We start from the raw sequence: 25,753 nt of genomic DNA on the forward strand, positions 1-25,753 counted from the left end.
TAGTATTAGATCTTCAGTTTACAATGAAGCCAAAGAGATTTAAATATTGGAAGCTAAATCCTCTCTTGGTGGCGAAGACCAACTTTTGTAAATATATTTCTGAGTCGATTACTTTTTTTTGTGAAACTAATAAAAATAATGAAACTTCCCCATCTATCCTATGGGTTATTCTAAAAGCCTATATTAGAGGTAAAATTATCTATTTTACGTCTTATTCTAATAAACTACGTAGATCCCAGCAGAAAGATTTGGAGAAGGCCATAAAAGAGATAGAATTGTCTATCTCTCTTACAAATACACCTGATCTTTATAAAGAAAGAATAAGACTTCAAACTTCAGAAGCTGCACAAGTTCTCCTCCGCTCTCGAGGGTTAGTATATGAACATGGTGATAAAGCTGGCTGTCTCCTGGTACAGCAACTGAAGACTAAAACAGCATCAAATCAAATTATACAGATAACCGATGATTCAGGCTTAATAACCTCAGATCCAGATAAAATTAATGACACTTTCAGATCTTTCTTTACTCAACTTTATACCTCAGAATCTTTCATAGATGAAAGCCAATTATATAGTTTATTTGAAAAATTGGATCTACCTAAATTGAAATTAATTTAAAATTAGACGCCCCTATTACAATTTTAGAAATTAAAGAATCAATACAATCAATGAATAGCGGTAAATCACCAGGTCCAGATGGCTACCTGGTTGAGTTTTATAAAGTTTTTTCAGATCAGCTAGCTCCACTTCTACTGCAAATGTTTAATTATTCGTTTGAGCAAAGAAACTCTGCCACCTACACTCATGCAAGCCACTATTTCTCTCATTTTTAAAAAAGGCAGAGACCCACTGAGCTGCACATCCTATCGGCCAATATCACTCCTCCCGGTAGACGTTAAAATTCTTGCAAAAATCCTAGCCCGGCGACTAGAATCGATTATGCCCTCAATTATCTCAGAGGACCAGACGAGATTCATAAAAGGAAGACAACCCAGCAACACGCTCAGACAGAAACTGGTTCACCCGAAAGACAAAACGCCAAAACACAAACTTAACAATGTGGTGTATGCTGTACAGTGCAGCGAGGAATGCCCAGACCTCTACATTGGAGAGACCAAACAGCCACTTCACAAGCGCATGGCACAACACAGAAGAGCCACCTCCACAGGACAAGACTCAGCAGTCCATCTGCATCTTAAGGATAAAGGACACTCTTTCGAGGATGCCAATGTTCACATTTTGGACAGAGAGGACAGATGGTTTGAAAGAGGAGTGAAAGAAGCCATCTATGTCCACTGTGAGCGACCATCTTTGAACAGAGGCGGGGGTTTACGACACCAACTCTCTGCCATCTATAATCCAGTTTTGAGATCCCTTCCCAGACGCCTTAAGGCCCACTCACATCCTGGGCCATCTGACCTCAGGAATTCGCATGATAAGGTGGGGCCAGGTTTCACAATGAGCTCACCCGAAACTCTGGCTGATTGGGACCCACGCCCAGTTTCACACCTTGGCTCAGGCGATTAGAGGATCATCAGGGGGTCCTTTTGTCCCTCTGTGGGGGTTTACTCCCACTAGGTTTATATCTGGGACACTCCACCATTTGACCTTAGAACTGAAGAAGCTTCTCGGATGAGAGGTGAAACGTCTTCAAGCAACTTAAAGAAGACCAGACGCTTTTCTTTGCAAGCTCCTTTGACATAAAAGGAAGACGTTCATACTCTAACATAAGAAGACTTCTTGGTGTCATTCTTTCTCCATCATCCTCTAACGTTCCAGAAGCTATAACATCTCTTGACGCCTAGAAAGCCTTTGATAGAGTGGAATGGGCCTATCTTTTCTTTTCTTTAAGAAAATTTATCTTTAATAATAATTTTGTTTCATGGGTCAAATTACTCTACTCCTCTCCTTGTGCCTCTGTCTGTACAAATAGCATATGAGTGGGGCCTTAACGCCCACTCACATCCTGGGCCATCTGACCTCAGGAATTCGCATGATAAGGTGGGGCCAGGTTTCACAATAAGCTCACTCGAAACTCTGGCTGATTGGGACCCGCACCCAGTTTCACACCTTGGCTCAGGCGATTAGAGGATCAGCAGGGGGTCCTTTTGTCCGTCTGTGGGGGGATACTCCCACTAGGTTTAAATCTGGGACTCCCCACCATTTGACCTTAGAACTGAAGAAGCTTCTCGGATGAGAGGTGAAACGTCATCAAGTAACTTAAAGAAGTCCAGACGCTTTTCTTTGCAAGCTCCTTTGAATACGTAAATGATGTTTTTGCAAATTTTAACGAACTAGTTACTCACTTTAATTTCAATAAATCTGAATTTTTTTTGTGGTACTGCCAGTTGCAAAACTTTGCAAAGAAATGTTCAACTTTATTCCCACAAATCCCAGCTTCCAGTGGAATAGATTTGGTTCTCAGAGCCAAAACTTTGGTAAAGGGTCATATTTCTTACCTTTATTTATAAAGTAGCTTCTCCGCCTAGTGAATCTCTTTTATACAGGACCAAGATGAAATGGGAGTCAGAACTCCATATGAGTTTTTCTGAGTTGTTCTGGGAGTGAGCGGTAAGGGCCATTAATTCGTCTTGTAGTTTTGCCAGACTTTCATTAATACAATTTAAAGTTTTCCACAGATTACACTACAGTATCCAGATAAATTTGATAATAAATGTGACAGATGCTCACAGATACCTTGCAATCTTACTCATATGTTCTGGGCGTGCCCTAGGTTGTCTGAATTTTGGCATCAATTCTTCAAAATAACTTTGGATATATTGGGTATAAAATTGACTCCAACTCCACATATCGCTATATTTGGCAAACCACCAATTAACCTTCATACTACAGCTATTCAAAATAACCTTATTGCCTTTGCTTCTCTCATAGCTAGAAAAATAATTTTGTTGTTGTGGAAACCATCTCAGCCACCATTAATGAAAGTCTGGCTACAGGATATCTTAGGACTCTTAAAATTGGAGAAGAGAAAATTCTCCATCAGAGGCTCATTGGATAGACTTTTTACTCACTGGAAACCATTACTTAAATATTTAGAAAAGTTACCAGCACGAGAAATCTCTCTGTAGTCCACCATATGACAATATTGTACAAATTTTCTGCTATTCCCGGCAGTGGCTGTTCTACCTTATAAGAATACTCTATTTAAAGATATTCCAGCATTATTAATTAGTTTCGACCGAGGAGCAAGTAACCATTAATATTAATATTAATATTGTTACTGTTGTTGGTTAAGATTTATATCAATATTGATTAATGTTAAGACCTTGTTTTTTGAGGCTAGCAGATATGTTAATGTTAATATTAAACTATAAGGATACGCACTATTATCTTATTGTTGATTTTTTTTTTTTTTTTTGGTATGGGTTTTGTATTTTTTGTATGAGTCAATTCATTTTCTCTGTAACATATTCATTTTTACATTATTGGGAGCGAGTGGGGGGTATTCAGGTACTCATCTCATCTATGGGTTTTTTTGTATGCTATAAAAAAGAAAAAGGAAAAGATTATTACTTCTATATGTACCTATGTGTTTTATGACAGTTTGGCATTGAAAAATAAAAGAATGAAAAAAAAAGGTTAGAGCAGAAAAGTTCAATACAAGTTTCAGCCCTTAAAATTGAATAAAGGAAGTTAAATATGGAACGCCAGGACTGCCATAATGAATTAATTAAATACACCATTAAATAATTAAATGTGTCAATAATTAATTAAAATTGGAATTAATTAATTAAATAAATAGTTATGACACATGTAATTAATTAATTATTGACACATTTAATTAATTATTTATGTATTTCACATTTTAATTAATTATTGACATTTAATTAATTATTGACACATTTAATTAATTATTTAATGATATATTTATTTATTTCATTTTGGCAGTCCTGGCGCCTGGCTCTCATCATGAAATAATTTTATCTGTCAGCCTCACCCATCAAACTCAGGGGGCGGGGTTAACGCTGCCCATGCAGCTTCTCTAACATTTGATTGGTTGCCGTGCAAAGTAAGTCAAAACAGGTCGATCCTAGATAATCGATTGCTTGTGTAGACTTGGGGCAGCCAGGTATCCCAGAATGCAGATCAAATCACAGGCAGCAATGATGGTGGTGTAGTTTTAAAATACCCCGTTTTTCTGTCACCAGCTACACTTTTAACAGTGTTTTAGCCACGAATGTCGCGCCGTATGTCTGGTCAGGTTGTCAACATAGAACATGTTTGCAAAAGTGCTCAGATGTTTTCAGAGATTTCACTAGCTCTGCTAACAATTAGCATGCAGAGTGCACCGAGGGGGTTACGTTAACCGGTTTGTTTACATATTCCACTCTCCGTGTTCCACATGTTGCATTCGCAGATTCTCATTTTCACCAACGATCGTCTCTTTCCGCCTGGTCTTGTGTCTCTGTGCTTCTGTAACATAAAGAACGAGCTGACATTTTTCTCACGAAACCAGCGATCAGCTCAACAGACCCTCCGTTTACCTGCATGCATCCTCCTCCTCATCTGTCAGCTGTTTAACACCTGCTGCTAATTCAAGAAACACGCCTACGTTACCTGGTGATAGTCACAGTTTAACTGGGCAGCCGGTGCTCGATATAAAGCAATGTCAGCGCATTTTTCTGCACAAGATAAGTAAATATAGTGTTTTTCCCGAGCGCAGAGCTGCTGGAGCTTGTTTCCTTACAGAGCACTTTATAGGCGAACCAGCTTCATCAGCGGCTGATGTCCAATCACCGGCACACAGCTTTGAAACCTCAGCTGAGTTTTAGCTCTCAGTGGTTAAACGCTGGACTTCATTCACTCAGGTTCTGTCTGTCGGGTCACGTTTACTTCGCTGTTTTATTTACAACTGAGCAAATCGGTTTGGCTGAGGTTAAAGTTACGTTTCATAACTGCATAGTTTCACAGACGTTTAATGGTTCACTGGCACATGTGTTAGACTGAACTATCATCTAAATATCATCTGTTTTTTAATAGTTATTCAACTGTATTCTAAGCACCAGCTGTCTGTTAGAATGTGATTTTTTTTTTCTCTCTCTGTTGGCAGAGGTATAAAAATGCGCAGGAAAATCTGACGTGCATGGCAAACTTCACCGACGATATTTAGGGAGGAATAAACACACATCAAACATAAATGAACCATTTGCCTGTCTCCATAATTGAGAGCATTTTCTCTTCTTATGTCAACACACTCTCTCTCTCTCTCTTTTTTTTTTTTTTTTTGGCTTTTTCGGTCATGTTATGTTTACCTGTCAAAGGCTTGTTACAAACTATGAAACACATCGTGCAGACTTCTGGATGTTAGAAGAAAACTAATACTGCTCATGAAGGAGACTAAAGGCAGGAAGGTGTCCTTTAAAACTAAACATGTTAATAGGACCTCCCTATTTATATCATAGTTTATGATATAGCACGTGTATTTCAGTAATAGCCTGCTGATTTCAGTGTAGTGAACAGTCGCACAGCTCACGTAGGCGTTATCTGTGATACTCCTTAACTATAATTTATCCAAGTTAACTTCAGTTAACCATTCAGACAGTTCTTTTGCAATGAAAAACATAAACACCCATGCTGCCGGGAGGTTTCCTCAGTGCCAGCTGTTAACATTATAGCTGCTTATGCAGTAACCATGGTAACCACGGACTCTGAACGCTGGATCGACGGAGGTCAGACAACAATTTTACATGTATGATCTTAAAACAGGACACAGCCACTATACGTGCTGGCCTCATATCAAATGTGAAGGCAGACTGAGTCTATGTTTGACGTTTGTTTATATCTAATCTTCCTCTCAAACATTTAAACAGCAGCGAGTCTGCAGCTGAGGGAATACAAACTCAAATTGTCGGAACAGGTTTGCTCGTTTCTTGGATTCATTTGGTGATTTATTAAATCTATAACTGTTATTCTAATCTGCTGCTGAGTCTCTTACACTTTTCTTTATGCTGTATATTTTCATGTCTCTGGAATAGTTGGCAGTTAGATAGTCAGCTGGGAAACTTTGTGTTAACTCATGGAGCTGAGGATATCGTGGATATGCTGACCTCGCTCCGTGGTGTACAGGGCCGTTTACCCTCATGATTAATATTCACAATAAAAATATTAGCCGAACATCATGAAGTCTGTATGTGTTTCATAGTGTCGAACAACCTTTGTACAGTTAAAGCCAGCTGTACTGTCTTTCCCTCTTCACACTGCACAGAAGAGGAACCGGCAGCAAGGTTCAACACTTTTCTTCCATCAAGACTCTGAAGACCATTACTCTTTGTCCACAGGTTTAATGATGTAGAAAGTGTGAAACTGAAACAAACATAACACAATTACAATTACAGTATATTCTTTAAATCTTACATATACACTGTACCTACAAGTCTACAATAATCTAAATCAACGTAGCGTAGCACTTTAGCTGCAAGAATAAGCATTAGCCGTGCTCTAAACATGTGGTTTCAACAACGTATCAAAGTTACACATTAAACTTCCCTCATGTCACAAAATACAACCACAGAACTACAGATAAGCATCAAATAAACAATATACATACAGATGATGCTCCAAAAGACGAAGGATTGAAGGCAGATGCATGTGGATTCATGGCAGTCTCCTTGGCCATGTGCAAACTTCACTAAACCTTACTACTTACTACTAAGGGGCAGGGATAGCTCAGTAGGTAAAGTGGTCGCCCCATGATCGGAAGGTCGGCGGTTCGAATCCACTTAACGGCTACCCTGAGGTACCCCTGAGCAAGGTACCGTCCCTACACACTGCTCCCCGGGCGCCTGCTTAGTGGGCTGCCCACTGCTTCACTGAGTGAATGGGTCAAATGCAGAGAAAAACAAGTAATTTCCCCATGGGGATCAATAAAGTATCCATTATTATTATTATTATTATTATTACTTCCTGCTTCCTGTGATGTCACCAGGTATCAGAACTCTTAAAGGGACAGCTGCCCTAACACTATCGGCACACCAGCAGTTACTACATGACAGAAACACCAACGTTATCTCTTTTATGCGTTTATACACAGGTCACGCTGATTACTGAACAAAAACCCAAAGATCAGATGTTAAACAGATTTATTTGCTCTCTCTCCTCCTTAAACATTTTTTAATGTTAGTTATAATTCAGAATTGGCGACTGAAACACGTAGGACACATAAGAACATCAGGAAATAAAACACCAATAAATATAACCTCAGTAAAAGAAGTCAGTGGGGGTTACTACAGCTGTGTACCGGGGCCTGCGCTTTGTCGGTGGGATTGCTTGCGAGGCGAGCGGGTCTATCCCACGCTTTGCCGTGAGACTGGGCAGACATCTCCGAAATCATCGAAGCACTTTTGCAAAGAGGCTGTATCTTGACAAACCGACCAGACACATGAAGATTAAACCACTACATTCTCGGCTAAAAAAATATTAAAACGGTATTTGGTGACACACAAACAGGGTTTTTCAAAGCTCAGTTCTGTTAGCTTCCACGTGCCGGTTGTTGTGTGCTAGAAACAATGGCTACCAGGCCAAAGCAATGGTTTTGACTCGATCAGCGTTAACCCCGCCCCCTGAGTTTGATGGGTGAGGCTGACAGATAAAATTATTTCATGATGAGAGCCAGGCGCCAGGACTGCCAAAATGAAATAAATAAATATATCATTAAATAATTAATTAAATGTGTCAATAATTAATTAAAATGTGAAATACATAAATAATTAATTAAATGTGTCAATAATTAATTAATTAAATGTGTCAATAATTAATTAAAATGTGAAATACATAAATAATTAATTAAATGTGTCAATAATTAATTAATTACATGTGTCATAACTATTTATTTAATTAATTAATTACATGTGTCATAACTATTTATTTAATTAATTAATTCCAATTTTAATTAATTATTGACACATTTAATTAATTATTTAATGGTGTATTTAATTAATTCATTATGGCAGTCGTGGCGTTCCATAGTTAAAGTGTTCTGACGCAGTATTGTAAAAACCAAGCTGGTTTCATAAAGCTAGAATTTACTCCAAAAAATAAAAAAAATAATAGCGCTGCCGTATTGCATCACACTCAGTGCATTTCAATCATTTCTTCAGCGAGTTTGATAGCTAGCAAAGTAATAATCATAATTTTTTTTTTTTTAAATAGCATGTGTAACGTACACGTGCTGGAAAATTATTTACCTGGGCCCTGCTATCATGCGACTGGAGACCGCAAACTCCGCCATTGTCGTTTTCCATCAAACACTCATTAAAACAGCAACTGCAGGTATGTTAGCGCACTCATCCCCGTCTGTTAGAGGGAGGGGTGGGGTAAGATATTGAAACAGACATAGGTGCGAGGCGGAGAAATTTTGAGATTTTGTCCCAGGCACCTCAACCCCATGTACATCTTGTCTCAGGTGTCCTCAATAAATCACATTATGGGGTGGGTTTCACCCTTAAGCCTGGCTATGGTCATGCAGCAAACATTTATTCACAGCTGGGCTCAGGTGATGACTCATATAATTAATAGTTTGTCAACAACCCTGAGGTTCACATCCAAATGAGACAAGCCCCAGAGGGGGGACTCTCCACCATTTGTCATTAGAACAAAGTCTCTTGGATAAGATGTAAAACATTTTCTCAAACCTGGAGAAGTCTAACTGCCGTCTTTCAAGCTCTCAATACTACCATGACCTGGATGACTGAGAAAATAGACAGATATAATGTGAAAGTAATGTAACAAATACTCTAATCTATTACTTAACCCGGAAAGTCACGTTCTGCATTAATTTTAAGAAAAATAACAGTAATGTTATTTCTGAGCGAAACTGAGCTCTGATTAAGACAGGATATCAACCAAAATTCCAGAAAAAACACATCACGTAAAAGTTATAAATTGATTTGCATGTCACTGAGTGAAAGGAGTATTGAATCCACTACAACCCAGCCAGAATTTTGGCCCCCATTGATGGGCTGTGTACCCGTGTGGCCTATAGATGGAAAAAAAAATCAATTAATTACAGATATGCCACACCTTGTCCATTAAACATATTTTTTAGACTCACGTATTCTTAATGCAGCCATTCACACCCATCGAATAATTTGACTGTACTAACATGCGGCATTTATTTTATTTTTGCTTTGAACCAAGATCGATTTTTCAAATTTTTTGGAAATTAGACAAATCTGAAATCCAAACAAACAAATCTGATCAATCAGATCACTGCATTTGCGAACATGTGCACTCTTAACTCAAACACTGAATCCACAATGAAATTGAAATAGTAAAATAATACTATTTTGTTTTTTTTGCAGTGACCCACCATGGCAACAACCTGTTGCCATTGCCTTTGTGGTCAATACCTAGATACTAAGAGGAAGAATCTATTTGTGTCTACACATTAGGACACCGATTTGCGTTGGTATAGGTTTATATTAACAACACCTATAGCTTTATATTGTTAAATAGTAATTATAAGAGACTGGCGAAATGCTAATGTAATGTACTGCATTACTTTAAAGAAAGGTTTTCTGTGTAATAAAATACTTGAGTAACAACCGCAACACTGATCACAAAAAAGAGAGGAAATACCTCTAACCAAATGAAAATCAGTGGAAGCATCAATAAGAGAATCGATAAGAAATGAAATCAATAAGTAAATTAAGTAAGTAAGTAAGTTTGGTGAAGATGAGCTGTTACCTGCAGCTCAGTATTGAGTCTAGGCATCGAAGCAGCTCGGCCCTGGTTTTCCAGACCGGAGCCAGTGAATGGAATTCTACTGCTCACACTGGTCTCCATCTTCTTCATCTCTACCGACTCCTGAGCATACAAATACAAACAAAACCCTGCCTCATCAGCATGCAATGATGACATTTGGAGGTGCATTAAGCAATTTGGACTCAATTTGAGAAGACTACTGGAACTCTCTGGACCCGCTGTGTCTCTATAACACCACAATTAGCTAATGGTCTCTTAGCAACAGAGTCCACTAATCACTGACATCAACAATTGATGTTACTAGCAGAACACAGACTCTACCCGCTACTACTCTGTAGCTTAATTATACCCACTGTGTCATTAACAACAATCAACAACAAACAACGATTGTTGTCTGAGGTTGCACACTGCTCCTTTAATTCAGTATTGAGATAACAGACACCATGACTCAATGGTTTAAAGATAGGCTAGACTTGTACTATTTGTAATATAATTCTAACCACTATGCTGTTCTCACTGAGAGTAAAGCAAAAGTGAATTATTTGTGAATGAAAACAATCATCTATACACGGATTACAAGATTATAAGTTAAAGTAAGAAGAGCAGAACCTAGTGAATAGGACATGAGCACATCTGTAGTATTAATAAAAATAGTCAAATAGTAAGGATACTATGTGAAGTCTTGCTTTGACATGAATTACCATATTTAATCAAATTGATGTAATCATTTTATAGCAAACATTATTCTATATGGCCATGCTTTTTCTACTGTTTATCTGGGTTTGGGTCTGAGCAGAGAAGCCCAGACTTCCCTTACCACGGCCACCTCATCTTGGGGGGATACTGAGTTGTGCCCAAGCTAGCTGAGAGACATAACTCGAGCAAGTCCTGTCCAGGAGACTGCCTAGGGCTTTCCTAAAATTACTCAACTAGTCAGTTGAGTTCCAGTCAGATGTCTGAACCACGTCAAATTGGTTCCTTTCAATGTGGAGAAAAAGTGGCTCTACTCCTGATCAAGCTCCTCAGCCTGTCTTTAAGAGGACAGCCAGCATCCAAAAGAAGCTTATTTCTGCCACTTGTGCCACAATGTTTGGAATATATTGTAAACACTGAAATATTTTCACAGCTCATGTTGAACATGCATCCGTATGTTTTACCTGATTGATGGCAGTGTCTGAAGTGTCCTCAGATGGGCCCCGGGACATCGTTCTCTTATTCTTAGCCCATGGCACTTCTTTGGGTTTATCAATCACCCAGGAAGATGATGGCTTGATGGTGTGATCTTGACTTGGCCTGTGTGTAATAATCACAGTTCAGTTTAACTTTTACAAGGTCAGCGGTTCCTGTTGTCATTGAAGTCTCAAGTATTCAAAACTAGCTGTAAAACTATTGTAGGATATCTGACACATTGATCAATTAGCATTATTTCTTGGTAATTAAACAGCTATATTATACAACAGCTATAACTCCACTATAATTTCCCATTGTCTTTCAGGCCTTTTAGTCAACTGGGTCATTTCATATTCTTTAAGTGGTAAAAGCAATCAGATTTTTAGAAGATTTTCCGAAGATGAGATCACAGATCTCACATCCAAAAACTTCCTTTACATCTAACTTTAAGATTTAATTTTTTTGCAAGAACCAGGTCTCAAATAAGAAAGTTGGTCTGCAATGCACCATTTGTACTTTGAAGAACTGACACACACTCACAGGTAAACCGGATTTACTTACTTCTAATAATATATCAATGTGATTTTGGTGATCTGAAAACCTATAATGCTTTTTCTTATTACACTAGGGGATGCTCATAACAAACGTGGCAGAAGTTTAAAAAGCTGAGGAATACACATAAGGTTACATCAAAATTTGTATGGTGGGTTAACAGCTCCGGCTTCACAATGGGTTACAGAGCTGAGTATGATGCTGTAGTATGATGCTAAACGAATGCTAAAACACAACAAACAGCCCTTTGCTCATCAGTAAAATGTCTTCTTGCATTTGTCAGTAGACTAAGACAGTACATTAGTTTATTTAGATAAGTAGCTATAGCTATTAGACAATAGCTACTTAAAATAAGTAGCTATTGTCAATGCAGCCATTAATTTTACTGGCAAATACCTCCTAGAGGCAAAGAAGGTACTGGAGTAAAAAGAATGTGCATATAAAAGTATTACATTTATTTCAGTTTTGATTTTCTCTCCACTATGACCTTTACACAATTTTATAGAAGACTGGCATAGCAGAATAAACTCTGCAGGGCCACTGCAACATAAATGCATGCAGTTATGAAAGAAGTAATCAGATCTTTTATCTAAGTTTAAGACCCAACCCATCAAAAATAGCCAGAAAATTCAAATTTTTTGGAACTGAGATGTTTAATAACCTTTATAACAAAACCTACATTTTTTGCTATATCTTGTTGTTTACTATATAATTTGATGATATAGTTATGATATATTTTTGTATCGCATTTGTGACACTGGGCATTTTTGGCAATGTTATGTTAACAACAATGTTAATTTCACACAAATTTTTTTTTTTTTCCATTACATTATAGCATTGAAATTATGGCAAGTATTGATCATGTTGATTAGATAGAAGTCTCAGAAACTCATGTATCAAATATGAAACAAAGGGCATTATAGGGTTAAGCAGCACACCTCCATCTATCATTCATCCATCTATCTGTTTATTCAATACAGGATCACAACACACCACAAGCAGAATATAAAAAAGAATCTGTTATGCGTTTTTCCTGAAGTATTGAACTTACAAAGTGCCTCCATTGTTGAGGGAGTTGGAGCTAGGTCTGGTCTGTGGCTGAGACTTGGCATGGGATTTAGACTGGTACCTAAGCATGCTGGGAGGCTCCACACTGTTTAACATCTTAGGGAGGTCTTTCTCCTGTATGTGAGTCAGAGGCAGCAATGGCTTAAATAGAGCCCCGACCTTGCACTGTGGAGGAGAGATGGATGGCAACATGCTGAAGAAATCCAGAGGCAGCAGGCAGAATATTGCTGGACCCAGGTCTGACAACAGGCGCTCAGGGCTAGTTGGATGTGGAGACTTAGGCCAGAATATTCTTTGCTTGTAGTCATGCTTGTTTGCAATATATCTATGTGCATGTGGGAGTGTGGAAACATGCACGAGTAGAGTAGGCGTGCAAAGTTGCTGATAAACATCTGTCAGCAGCCAAATTCCACCAATTCATGTCTGACTGAAACTGACAAGAGTGTCATTAAGTATTTAACATCCACTAGGTTACTGGTGACCCCTCAAAAGTTAGGGTTAAGGTTACCATTTCCCCTACTTAGAACATGTCTGTCCCTTTTCTATAGAATTTCTGCCCACTTGGCACACTCAGATGGTTCAGAAGGTTTTTATGGATAAATTAATGCCAAAATGTATGAGAATTTACTCGACCCTGGCCGCAGATAGGTTGATGTTAGCCTTGTAACTGTTAAAAGATTAATACAACAACAGCAAGTAACAACTCTCCTGGTACTTCTATATAAATTGGGAAAACAGATGATAGCTTTTGCAAATTACCAGTGAATTACTAGTGAACACAAAGTATCTTCTGTGCATGTGTGTTTACATGCAGCATACATTCAAAGTGTGTAAGTTTGCAAGCATGTATGTGCACCCATGCATCTAGATTTGAACTCCATCCATTGTGTGTGTACTTCCTTGCATGTCTGCATATGTAATGAGGGTGTTGTACCTGGGAGCCCAAAGCGCTCTGTTGCTGCTGCAGTCTCCTAGCTCGATTCTGCTTATAGTAGTCAAAGATCATCAAGGCTGCATAAACCTTCCCTACTGTGAGCTCATTGGCTGAGGAGGTGAGAAGAAATTATTTAAGAAATGACAAGACATAAAAAGAAGTAGTAACTGACTCATTTCTTCTTATTTCAATGCATCTCTGTGCACTGCATGTCTCCCTAATGGTTTAAAGAAAAGGGAATTCTTATGGTGAACAAGTTTGTTAATTTATAGTAAGTAACTAAAAAAAAGAAAAGCAGAACAATCACCTCTGAGTCAAAATGCCTTTTTGTAGTTGCAGTATCTGGTGATCACATCTTGGCAAAGGTGGCAACAAAATCAACTGTAAAGTTAAGTCTTGGATGGCCACATGCACACAGTAACTCACACTATAGGGTGGTTTAGGGATACTTTTTGGGTGAAAAAGCTGCTGTGCATCTACTTTTTATGGCAGTATATTTAAGGACCAGCTGTGGACCAGCTGAAGTCTGTCCTCCATCCCTTGGAAAGCCATCCTCTCTTCCCTTGAGGAGTCAGTAGTTCACAGCTGGTTATAAGCCTTTGTCACTCTCATAGCCCACCACTTCCTATGGATTCATTGACTTAACTGCTAATTGCCTACCTGCCCACTCTCCACTGAAAACCTGCCACTCACCACAGATCTCCACCTGCTAATTGGTACCTACTCCTAAGCCTTGTTTGCCCGTTGCCTTTTTTAATTAAACCTATACTTGATTGTAGTCACTGTCTGCACCTTGGGTCAGAAATTTTTAAAGTCATGATGACCAGTGTTGGTCAAATTGCTTGAAAAAAAATTACTAATTACTGATTACTTCACCAACAAATAAATGTTGTTAATTCACTAATTACTTATTTTCAAAAGTAATTAGTTACTTTATTACTTAGTTACTTTTTAAAAACACGACACACAACCTGAATACTTAACAATGTAATAGACCTTTCAGCCCAATTCTATTTTTTCTGCATGATCCATCATATAAAATTGCTAGTCAGAGTATTAATACTATAGTGTACTAAAGAGTATTATGAATATAATATGAATATAGTATTATGAAAGGACACCAGAGTCTGGGAATGGTACTATAATGTTCAATTAAAAGTCAATTAATTATTAATTATTAATTAATTTTCTCTTTAGCATCAACTCTAAGTGCCACAATTTTAAAAAAAGAAAAAGACTACTTTTTTATGTATGTCATCTATAGATGAATAGAAAATTAAAATTCTGATAATTTGCTTACGTTTATGTGGCGTGACCAACAGGTCCATGGTCTTTTGGGAAAGGTTGGGCCACACTGTGGACAATTCCTTTTTTAACTCTGCATCACATAATCGCTGGGCTACCATTCCTACAAGTACAAAATCAAGAGAGATTAAAAGAGACTCAACCTCTTGTCATAATAGTGATAACCTTAACCATAACGTAATAATTCTAACTGACACACATCAAAAACTATTTATTTTTCCCCCCACAACTGTCCTTTTTGCTTTGCTCCAAAGATAAGGTTAGGATTAGGGTTAACATTGAAGATTACTTAGACCATTTTGGGTCTACACAGTGTTATCAGTGTATAATTATGTGCCTCTAACCTGACGCCAACTTGATCTCCAGTGCTGTGCGAATCAGTGCCATCAGAGTGGAGGTAAAGTGAACTGTGTTGTCATCAGCAATAGGCATATTCATTTTGACGAGGCGCTGAGGGTTAGACAAAGAGACATTAGGTCACTGATCATAACAAACTGTTTAATAAAAACATAAATTTCACCCAGAGAAATCAGTCTGTGTGCTGAAGTGATCCTATCCCCTCAAATGATTCAGGTTCTTTGCTAAATTTGGTTTATTATGTGCAAGTTTCTCTAGATTGATGAAATGCTCCAGAGATATATTTCAGCACACAAAAAGCCTTCTCTACAAGAATATACAGGAGACAAACTAGACATTGACATACACTGCTACTAGCTACAGTATGCACTATGTTGCAAGTCAAAGGGCACTGGTGCAAGACTGACATTGACCGAAAAAAAGGCGAGAGAAGGCATGTAACACATAACCATGAAGGTGCTTCAACAGTCGCAGGAGCTCGACTCTGTGGTTGCCATCGCAGCAATCATCAGTTTGGAGTTGAGAAGCTGAGTATGCTCTACATGTACAGTGGATACTAGCATCAAAGAGTTAATTCCACCAAGCTTGATCAGACTTAGCAGGAAGACTTGGTTCATACAGCATTAATGGAACCACTATTTGCATAAAGGATGCTATGGGATTGTTGCTGTAAGAGTTGAGCTCCCCTGAACACAAAAAGCATTCACCTACATGTGCTATCAGTGGCAGTGCAGAGAATAAGAAGACCAGAGTCAGAATGAAACGGGGATGGAGAACTGAGGGCCAAACATATACACACACTCAGGCCTTTTTACACATGGCCACACACTCACTTTAGCAAATGTACACACACAATCATAGGCTGCACAATCAGCTGGAAAGAAAAAATCCTTAACTCAAACCACTAACAATAACAGAAGTCATTGACCTATTAAAGATTTACCTGTAGCAACATATGTTTTGTCTTTTATGCAATGAAATAAATATTTTTTGCAGAAAAATAACCATTTGAAAATGGTATTTGTTCAGCAGAGCCGCTCCAATGCTTTTCAGCACATTAGGTCATGTTCAACCCTTCTTGCATTTAGCAGTTAATAGAGCTGTAATTTTTTTATGGCTAATTATAACATGAGGTTTTTTTTACATTTATTTTTAGGCATAACAAACTTTTTGAGGTATAAGTACAATCCAGGGAGTGTTAAAATTGTTTCACTATCTCCGCGTCCCCTTTTTATTGCAGAGCTGTCTCAAAGGCAAAGCTTACAAGCTAAAAAAAAGCATAAACCTAAATCTAAAGGCAGAGCATTTTCAAGTTTTGAAGAATCTTGAAAAAAAAAAGCATTCCAGTGTATCATTAAAGAAACGGTATATTAATGCGCAAAAGGTCCATCCATCCAGAAAAGTGGCAAACAGTTAAAAACTAGAAAAAGTTGCATTTCCTGCGAAAATGCTGTGTGAATGCCTTGTAGTGGAATCTGAAAACAGCAGAATAAGGAGAACTATCTGTTGAAAACTGTGTAGAAGCTGAACTGTTTGCTGAAAACTGGTTTATTTAAAAAGGGTACACTGAACAGTGTCACTAAAGCAGAGTGCATGCAAGCAGAGCAGAAGTGTGCTAACAGCCACAAGTAGGATTCAAACCTGCACCAACAGATCTCACAGCAGCTGTTCATCTCACTGAACCATAGCAGTTCTTGTGTCAACGAGAGATATGATGAGAGAAAAAATGTGCAGGGGGCTGAAGAAGCTGAATTGTTGTGAAAAGAGGTGAAGAAGCAGAACTGTATGCTAGAAAAAGGTGAAAAGGCTGAAATTCTTCTGAAAGAGCAGAAGAGGCTGAAATTTTTTCAGCTACTCATTGAGCCAAACTGGTTCTCACGTAACTAAAAAAGGTGAAAAAGCTGAAAATTCTGACAAAAAAAAAAAAAAGAGGCAGAACAGCCTGGTTCTGCTAAATTTTAGTCCACCAATCAGAGGTACTACTTCTGTCTGCTTCATCAGGCTGTGTACTTGTATGTATTTCTGCCATGGAGCATTAACAAGAATCTGAGGTCCATATTAGAAATGCTGCCAAAATCATAAAACGTAGCAGAATTGTAATAAATTAGCAATATAAATTGCAGGACTGTGATAGTGTATTAATTTGTAGTTAAAAAAAAAAAAACCTGTGGAACAAGGTGGAATTGAACCCAAGACGTTTGGGCTGCAGACCCGTGTCATAACCAATTGTGCCACCTGGAACAGGGGCGGGGGGGCTCAGAAAACAGAGTGATGAGGAGTCAGAATTAGATTGCGGTGAGAGGCGAAAAATGCCGTTTTTTGGTGTTACAAAATGTTGTGCAACTCAAAAAGTAGGTGGGATAGAAGCATAATTTTTGTACTGGGTGAATCAGCAGACTTTGGTGAACTTTCACTGTGACGGAGGTACATAGGTCTTTGTACCTCCATCGCGGAGATATGACCACACGGCTTCATTTCCAGAGTTTGAAAACTGAGAGGACAGATTTCCGCCCCTCAAACAAACGTAATTCATCGCTCAACGATAAGATAATTGTAAAAACTGTTTAGAACACTCAAAGTGTCTGAAGATATATTGGCACAAGCCTCATGTCTTAACTTTGCTTTGTTAAGGAGATATGACGATTCGAAAATGCCTCCAGTTACAGAATTTCAGCTCTAAGTTTCACAACCTCCTCATAGACTTTGAATGGGAAGTTTTCAGACCTTGTGTCACTTCGAGGCAAATTGTGAAAAAAACGTAACTCGCACGATAATGATAGTGACACTGTCTTAAAGCCAACAAAAATACCTACGTTTTGATGTATAATTCGTGTGGGTTCAGCAAAAGTTGAGTAAGCAACAGGAGTTTGTTCGTACATGAAGAAGGGTTTCAGAGCTTAGAGTGCACGCACTCTAACTCTCAGTCCATATCAACGATAGCAACCCATGCAAATCCTCATAATTCATACAAAAGTTAAAAATTAATTCAAGGGAAATGGTAGAACTTATGGAAAAGCTGAATTAGACAGCAGTAGCAGAAGAACAGGAGAATGGTTTAAAGGTGGAATGGTGGTTCTAGGTGAAAGTATGTGGAAGTACTTAAGGTTCAAAAACATGCCACTTAGAGCGTTTTATGGGATGTGTGCCATTCACTTCAATGGGAGCTGGAAAGAGCAGAATTGATAGAAACTGTAAAAATTTGAATGGTGATAATGGCATAAAAACTGAGGGACTAGTTAAGCGGCAAAAAATGTACGGAAGCAAATAGAAAAAGAAAAAGGAAGAATAAAGAGAAACAGGATCTCAATAGTGTGAATGCCGGTGAGGCATTCACACAACAAGGTAAGTGGTGAGAGATGTTAATTTCATTTTTTGTTTACATGGTTATGCATTTGCACGCTCTTATAATTGGAGCGAGAAGTAACTAACAAAGCTTCACTGAATTCAACTGTGCTGGCTACCTGACTCAGTATTCTGACAAATACAAACTGTAACCTTTTAGAGTTATTGTAGAGCATAAAAGATTCCAGACTCTTTAAAGTGCCTACAACCTTTGCCTAGTACTGTACAACCATTATGAATGTAATGTAACATTTGTAAATGGCACACTACATTTTGTCCATTTTTGCATATCTACCTGAGGTGAGTTTTAACTGGAATAAAATAGGAAAACAGAAAATAAAAAAAGAAAGTAGTGATTTCTAAATTGACTTTGACTTGTATTTCATTGCAGACAATATGAACACAAAATATTTTACGTTTTGGTTGGTCAGTTTAATTTCATTTGTAAATATACATCCTTACCTGTCACTCAGACCTGCAACACATTCCAAAAAAGGTTGGGACAGGAGCAATTTAGGGCTAGTAATCAGGTAAATTGGCTAAATAATGATGTGATTTGAAACAGGTGATATCAACGGGTGATTGTAATTATGATTTGGTACAAAAGCAGCATCCAAGAAAGGTCCTTTAGGAGTAAAGGTGGGGCGAGGATCGCCAATTTACTAACAAATACAGGAAAAAATTATTGAAATGTGTAAAAAAAAAAAAAAATCTCAGAATTTTTTTATGGTCATTTTGCTCCAACATGAGTCCCACTCTGTTATGTGCCTTTTCTGTTATTAGTTTACTCAGACTGTCTTTGGTAATAATTGTGACATTTGTAACCCATATTTGAGTATGGCTTAACTAGAATATACCAGAATAAGAAAAGAATCATTAATCTAAGCAGCACACTTCATTTGTAATGAATAAACCATAGGTGCAGCAGTTAAGGAGTTAACTGTTCTGGTTTAGACACGTGTTACTCTAGGCCAATGAGCTGCTGAAACGTGGTACAGGCTCCGCCTGCCGCCCCTGCCTAGGAGGACACAGATTTTTCTCTTCTCTCTCTCGCTCGCGAACCTTCCATGAGCAAGCTAGTGAGGAAACGAGACACGGCGATTTACTGAGACGAGGTGTGAAAAAGAGTAATATAGACGGAGAGCTAGCACTCGCCGTTTATGAAAGATTGTTTTACTGTATGTATATTGCTAAGACGAGTAATTAGCTGGTTCTTTTTACATTGCTTAGTCGAGAAAGGTCGGGAGTTAGAGACGACGCCATTTCATCGGTCGTGCGCCATCTCGCGCTGCTCCGTCTTTCTAATTCTGAGATCGGTGAGCAAAGTGTTTTACTTGTTCATTATTTATCTGTGTTTCATGAATGCCTTGCAAGTAAAATGTTCCAGTGTTTAATGATAATTGTTTAGGAATGTTCTGTAGGAAACTTTGTTCAATTTACTGAAACCCAGTAGTTGAAGCGAATGTGTGAATTGTGATTTTATGAGGAACTTAATATGTCCCATGACACTGTCGTTGACAGGTCAGGTTTTTTTTTGTTTGGTTTTTTTTTTTTTTTTGTTTCTTTGGTTTGTATCTTCCTGGTGCATTCCAACGGATCCTGAAATTGATGGCGAGCCAACCCCGTTGAAGGACCAAATGACTTTGTTCTGTCCTGCACATCAGAGTGTGGTAGGCCAGATGCAACAAAACAGAAACACACCACGCCATTTTGTACTCGTAGTCCCCCTTCTTCACACACATCCCCCTGGACTCACGGGCGGGTGGTTTTAAGGACTCGTTTTACGGACTCTGTACATTCCATGAATGTGAACAAAAGTGAGTGTGAGCTGTCGGAAATAACCCTCCAGCTGATTAACTGTTGCTATTTGTAAACGAAGTCTGTGAAAATGCAAATAAGTGTTAACATTTACATGCTGATGATTGAAATTGTGGTTCATTGTTGGATGTGAACTGTACTTCTAGAAAGGGTGCACCCAGGTAAGATTTCTTTCTCATCGAGTGATTACTGTGATTTTGCCAAAAGGTATTATTAAGAGAGTACTGGTACCGAAAGGGGATAATTTCATTTGTAAATGTTTTGTATGTTTGTCATAATGTCCTGTTGTTTCTAATTGAGAAGAAAAATACAATTCCGGTTATTTTTCAAAACTCGCGGTTGTCTGAGTCTCATTCAGTTCGCCTCTCCTGTACGTAGCCGAACCTACTGGTCCAAATCATTGAGCTCTTTGGTGCCAAATCCTTTTTTGATCTGGGAGTATTCGAAACACGCACATCAGTGTTACACATTGGTGAAGATGAAAATGTTTGAGTAATTGAGTAATCAATACAGAAATCCTGCTGGAAATTCCTGTTCAATGTCTTTAAACCTTATAAACAAGTTGACCACAGTGTAAAGATTTCCTCAAATGTAACTTAGTCACTGTATATGACTACACTGTTTGCATTTGCCCCTGTGTTAACATGCAAATTTCATTATTTAGATTGGCTATCCGGATAAAGATAATGTGATCAGCTAGAAATAGTGTAGAGGTTAAATCAAGGTTTAGCACAAAAAGAAAGAAACAAACACACACAGACACATGCACACAACAGATATTTCCACACAGTGAACAGACTGAGATGATATGACAGAAAAATGAGAGAAAAAAAAGTAGTAGCAGTACAGACAGAACCACAGAGTCAAAAGCACATATACAAAACATTTCTTCCACAGAAAAGCAGCAGAAGCTAGACATACCCACACACACACACACACACCTGGACATACATAATTGCACACACATACGCACACGCACGCACGCATGCACGCAAAACTCACTGCTCCACAAAATAAAAACCAAACTAGGGTATACCACTGAAAGGAAATAGTGATGCAACGGAGCAATTTCCCTCCATATACATTATATATCTTAATCAAGCATTCTTTATTAAGGGCTATGTTCTTATAATTAGGGATGGGTATTAACCCAAAGCAGCAGATACTATTAGCAAAACCGTAAGACAGAAAAGATGAGTGACTTACACTCAAAATATCAGAGCACTAGCAAAACAAAGAAATGTGGGAATAGTGCAGAGCAAAGACATTGGCTTGAGTTCACGCCAATGGAAAAAAGATTGTTGAGAAGGGGGAAGAAAGTGGCGGAAGAGGAGGGTCTACCTTGTAGGCGACTCTTGGCGGACATTTCTTTCCCAAACCTAAGGGTGGGGACATGTGGAGCAGCATCTGATACATATCGAGGTACTTGATACGGCCACTTCACAGGGTAGGAAATCAAAACATAAATAGAATGCAAACAGAGATGGATGGGAAGTTAGAGAAGGGGAAAATAAATAAAAAGAAATCAACAAAACAGCAGAATAATGGAAAGGAAAAACAGAAATCTGTTGTTAATAGATTTCCTTGAGTGAGATGGAAGGTATATGCCATCCTCGGCCACTGTGTCAGGGCGCAGGGATGGATGCATCGCCATGGAGCTCAGGATTCCTGAGAGGAAACATGGAATGGTAAAGAGTGAGTCAGGGGAGGAGGGGAGAAAAATGGGACAATGTTCAGACCCACACAGGATGCTGATGAAAGGGAAGAGAGATGAGAGCAGTATAATGGGGATGTCTGCCACAGCATGCTTGCAGACATCTCACTGGTACTACAACCAGGGTGTACGGAGACAAAGGTTTCAATGCCAGCCTGAAATCTGCTGTGGTTGCTCATAGCCTAACTTTCACGAGGCAGACATGTACAAAAAAGATCACATTGTTCTTGCTGATTTTGATTTGCCATAACTGAATTGAATTTAAGACTTTTGAAGGCTCAGTTTGTAGAGTAAATTGCAGTCTGCAGTTAAAACATTACAGACAGAAGAAAGTCTTATGGCAGGCAGCATGTTGGGACAGTGCCGCGGCTTTGAAAACTTTGTTTCCACTCCAGGATCATCAAAGCCAGACAGTTTGAAGGGGCAAGTGCTAGTGTAAAGGCGATTTCATTGGTGCACAGCCATTCAGTTAAAATTCTCTTGGCATAGAGGTACACAAAGCACCCTAGTGACGGAAATGTCTGGTATTTGCAAACCTTGTATGCTACCCTATTAGGGCAGTTCTTCCCTAAGCCAAGGGGGGGTGAGATAATGCGTAACAAATTGTACATATCCTTATAGGAAATCCGTCCGCTGCGGAAAAGAACAAGCACATAAATAAACAACCGTTCAGGACAGCTTCCAAAATAAAACAAAACAAAACAAAACAATAAACAAAAAAACAAAATCCCAATAATTATCAGAGGGCTGACTGCAAACAACAAGGTACAGGAATGAGGCCTTGTTCAGTCACCGTAGTCACAAACAGGGGAGAGAGGAGTAAGGCTAGAGAGGTTTTTCCTTCACTTTACTGTGCATTCTGTTCTCTGGGGCCAGATGAAGGCTTGAACATACCACGCAGCTGGGTCGTACTCAGCCCAAACCCGGATAAACTCATCGAGGTGATGAGGCCCCAGGATGGACGAGTCTCTGGTCAGATACTCAAAGTTATCCATTATGACTGCCACAAACAGGTTCAGCATCTAGAAGACAGACATAAGGTAGTTAGACCTGTTGTTTTGAAATATTAAAAATAACAGACATGTATTTTTATGTTTTATGATATTCTAATAAAAGCTAACACTAAATTCTAGGATTTCACAGATGAAATGTTATCTAACTAGACAAGATACTGATGTAAACATGTTGAAATAGTTCTTCACAGTATTATCGATGTTAAGCAAACAAAAACACTTAATTGTAATTGCAAACATGTGCAAACATGCCCACAGTTCCCTTTAGAATATATCTATCTACATTTAAAAACTGCTTCAAAAAAAGCTTAATACCGTTGTTTCGACTGTTTTTAATTCAATAACTTTAATGCCACCTCTATGCATTCTGTGGATTCTGATTTATTCTTGTTTCCATTTTTTAAGAACCTTTTCTTATATTTTGATTATGACTTTTCACTTTCATTGTTTTTATGCTGTCTTAATGTTTTATTACAAATGGAACAGCAGTTTATAATGAAGTTTATAATGCCAAAAACACAGAGGACATACATCTTAACCTCCTAAGACCTGAACTCTTCCACAGCATGTATTTTTAATTTCTCTTTGATATTTGGGTTGATTAGGACCCAATTAATGTAAAAACAAAGAATTACCAGATTTCTTTTTTTTTTTACCAGTTTTTTTTCTAAGAAAAATGAGAGCCACATATGAGGATATTCGTTTAAAATTTCAGTATAACAGTAGCAGTATAATGTTCTCGTAAGTAGATATCAGGCCCTTGTAGAGAAAAATTGAGTATATGTTGGTCTAAATAACCCTAAATGTGATGTCCACATATGAGGACGCCAGGTCCTAGGAGGGTCAATATTATATTTTAGCAATATAACTGTTGCTACTTTAAAAAAGATATGCTGTATTTTGTATTTTTAAGTGGCTTGAAAACACATTTTTAAGTATCATGTATTGATTACACATACTGGATCTGGCATGTATGTAAAAAATTAAACAGCTGGAATACTGGATGTGTATCTTCTCAGGGAGCAAAAATCCTGTACTAACAAAAACTCATTAACAAGTGTTGATTTATTCATTCATTAAAAATTTGAGGAAATGACCAGTAATGATCATTACTCTGTCCCAAATATATGTGTGATGACTAACTAGCACATGTGTATTTCTGACTAGGTGGCTTAAAGATGGGCAGCTGCGAGGTTTTACAGTAAGTTTTATATTTACTCTGTGTTGTGATCAGCAATTTAGACGTAAATATTATAAAAAAGCAGAAGTAAGAGTCAGTTAAACTCTTTGGCCAATAGTTAAACAATCAAATGTGTCAGCTGCAATGGCGACATTTAGGCTTCAGTACTGACCAGGAAAGAGCAGAGAAAAATGAAAGAGACAAAGTAGAAATAGGCAAAATCGCTGCCACACTCTTTTCCGTGGGTCCCTGATCGCTCATCACATGTACGGTGACTCAAGCATGATAACATGATCTCATGCCAAGCCTCTCCAGTTGCACTCCTGATCCATTATAGAGAGAGAAGAGGAAAGAGAGAAACAGAAATGGTTAGAATAAAGTCATTGACAACACTGTGCATCACCCCAATTCAGCTTCAACAAACTTAAAATTATTGTGAAGCACTTTGATGTATACTAATCTTTTACATGTGCTATTGAAAAACAAATTTTAACTTGACTTGACTTAAAATAACATGGTTGATTTTTGACTATTTTCGGTGAAGGAAGATCAGTCTGATGCTAATATGTCTTGCAGAAAAAAGAACAGTGTGTTTCTTATTAAAGCGCGATATATCGAGATATATATATATATATATATATATATATATATATATATATATATATATATATATATATATATATATATATATATATATATATATATATATATATATATATATATATATACACACACACACACACACACACACACACACACACACACACACACACACACAGTGGCTTGCAAAAGTATTCGGCCCCCTTGAACTTTCCCACATTTTGTCACATTACAGCCACAAACATGAATCAATTTTATTGGAATTCCACGTGAAAGACCAATACAAAGTGGTGTACACGTGAGAAGTGGAACGAAAATCATACATGATTCCAAACATTTTTTACAAATAAATAACTGCAAAGTGGGGTGTGCGTAATTATTCAGCCCCCTTTGGTCTGAGTGTAGTCAGTTGCCCATAGACATTGCCTGATGAGTGCTAATGACTAAATAGAGTCTACCTATGTGTAATCTAATGTCAGTACAAATATAGCTGCTCTGTGACGGCCTCAGAAGTTGTCTAAGAGAAAATTGGGAGCAACAACACCATGAAGTCCAAAGAACACACCAGACAGGTCAGGTATAAAGTTATTGAGAAATTTAAAGCAGGCTTTGGCTACAAAATCATTTCCCAAGCCTTGAACATCTCACGGAGCACTGTTCAACCGATCATTCGGAAGCGGAAGGAGTATGGCATGGCACAACTGTAAACCTACCAAGATAAGGCCGTCCACCTAAACTCACAGGACGAACAAGGAGAGCGCTGATCAAAAATGCAGCTAAGAGGCCCATGGTGTACGAGAGGAACTGACCTGAGAGATAGAGGTCGTGTCCAAATTCATGGGCTGCATCCTCCTGAGGACGCATTTGTAGACCGATTACGTCACAGCGACGCGACAAAGTAGGGCTGCTCAATTAATTGAATTTTAATCACGATTACGATCTGGGCTTTCAACGATCATTAAAAATGACTGAGCCGAT

General features: G+C 38.2%; 1 protein-coding gene across 1 annotated transcript in view; it reads right to left on the minus strand.

Annotated features, from left to right (window-relative positions):
• Window positions 1-25,753, minus strand: part of LOC308404397 (voltage-dependent N-type calcium channel subunit alpha-1B-like) — a 341,704-nt gene that overhangs the window by 47,308 nt on the left and 268,643 nt on the right. Inside the window, exons 36-44 of the mRNA XM_080894424.1 lie at window positions 24,348-24,498; window positions 22,877-23,004; window positions 21,610-21,706; window positions 15,096-15,201; window positions 14,747-14,854; window positions 13,447-13,556; window positions 12,496-12,677; window positions 10,880-11,015; window positions 9,705-9,824 (exon numbers count right to left, since the gene is read on the minus strand). Coding sequence (XP_080750550.1) covers window positions 9,705-9,824; window positions 10,880-11,015; window positions 12,496-12,677; window positions 13,447-13,556; window positions 14,747-14,854; window positions 15,096-15,201; window positions 21,610-21,706; window positions 22,877-23,004; window positions 24,348-24,498 — 1,138 coding nt within the window. The remainder of the gene's footprint in view (window positions 1-9,704; window positions 9,825-10,879; window positions 11,016-12,495; window positions 12,678-13,446; window positions 13,557-14,746; window positions 14,855-15,095; window positions 15,202-21,609; window positions 21,707-22,876; window positions 23,005-24,347; window positions 24,499-25,753) is intronic.

The sequence above is a fragment of the Rhamphochromis sp. 'chilingali' genome, assembly GCF_963969265.1.
Source record: "Rhamphochromis sp. 'chilingali' genome assembly, chromosome: 10".
Lineage (NCBI taxonomy): Eukaryota > Metazoa > Chordata > Actinopteri > Cichliformes > Cichlidae > Rhamphochromis > Rhamphochromis sp. 'chilingali'.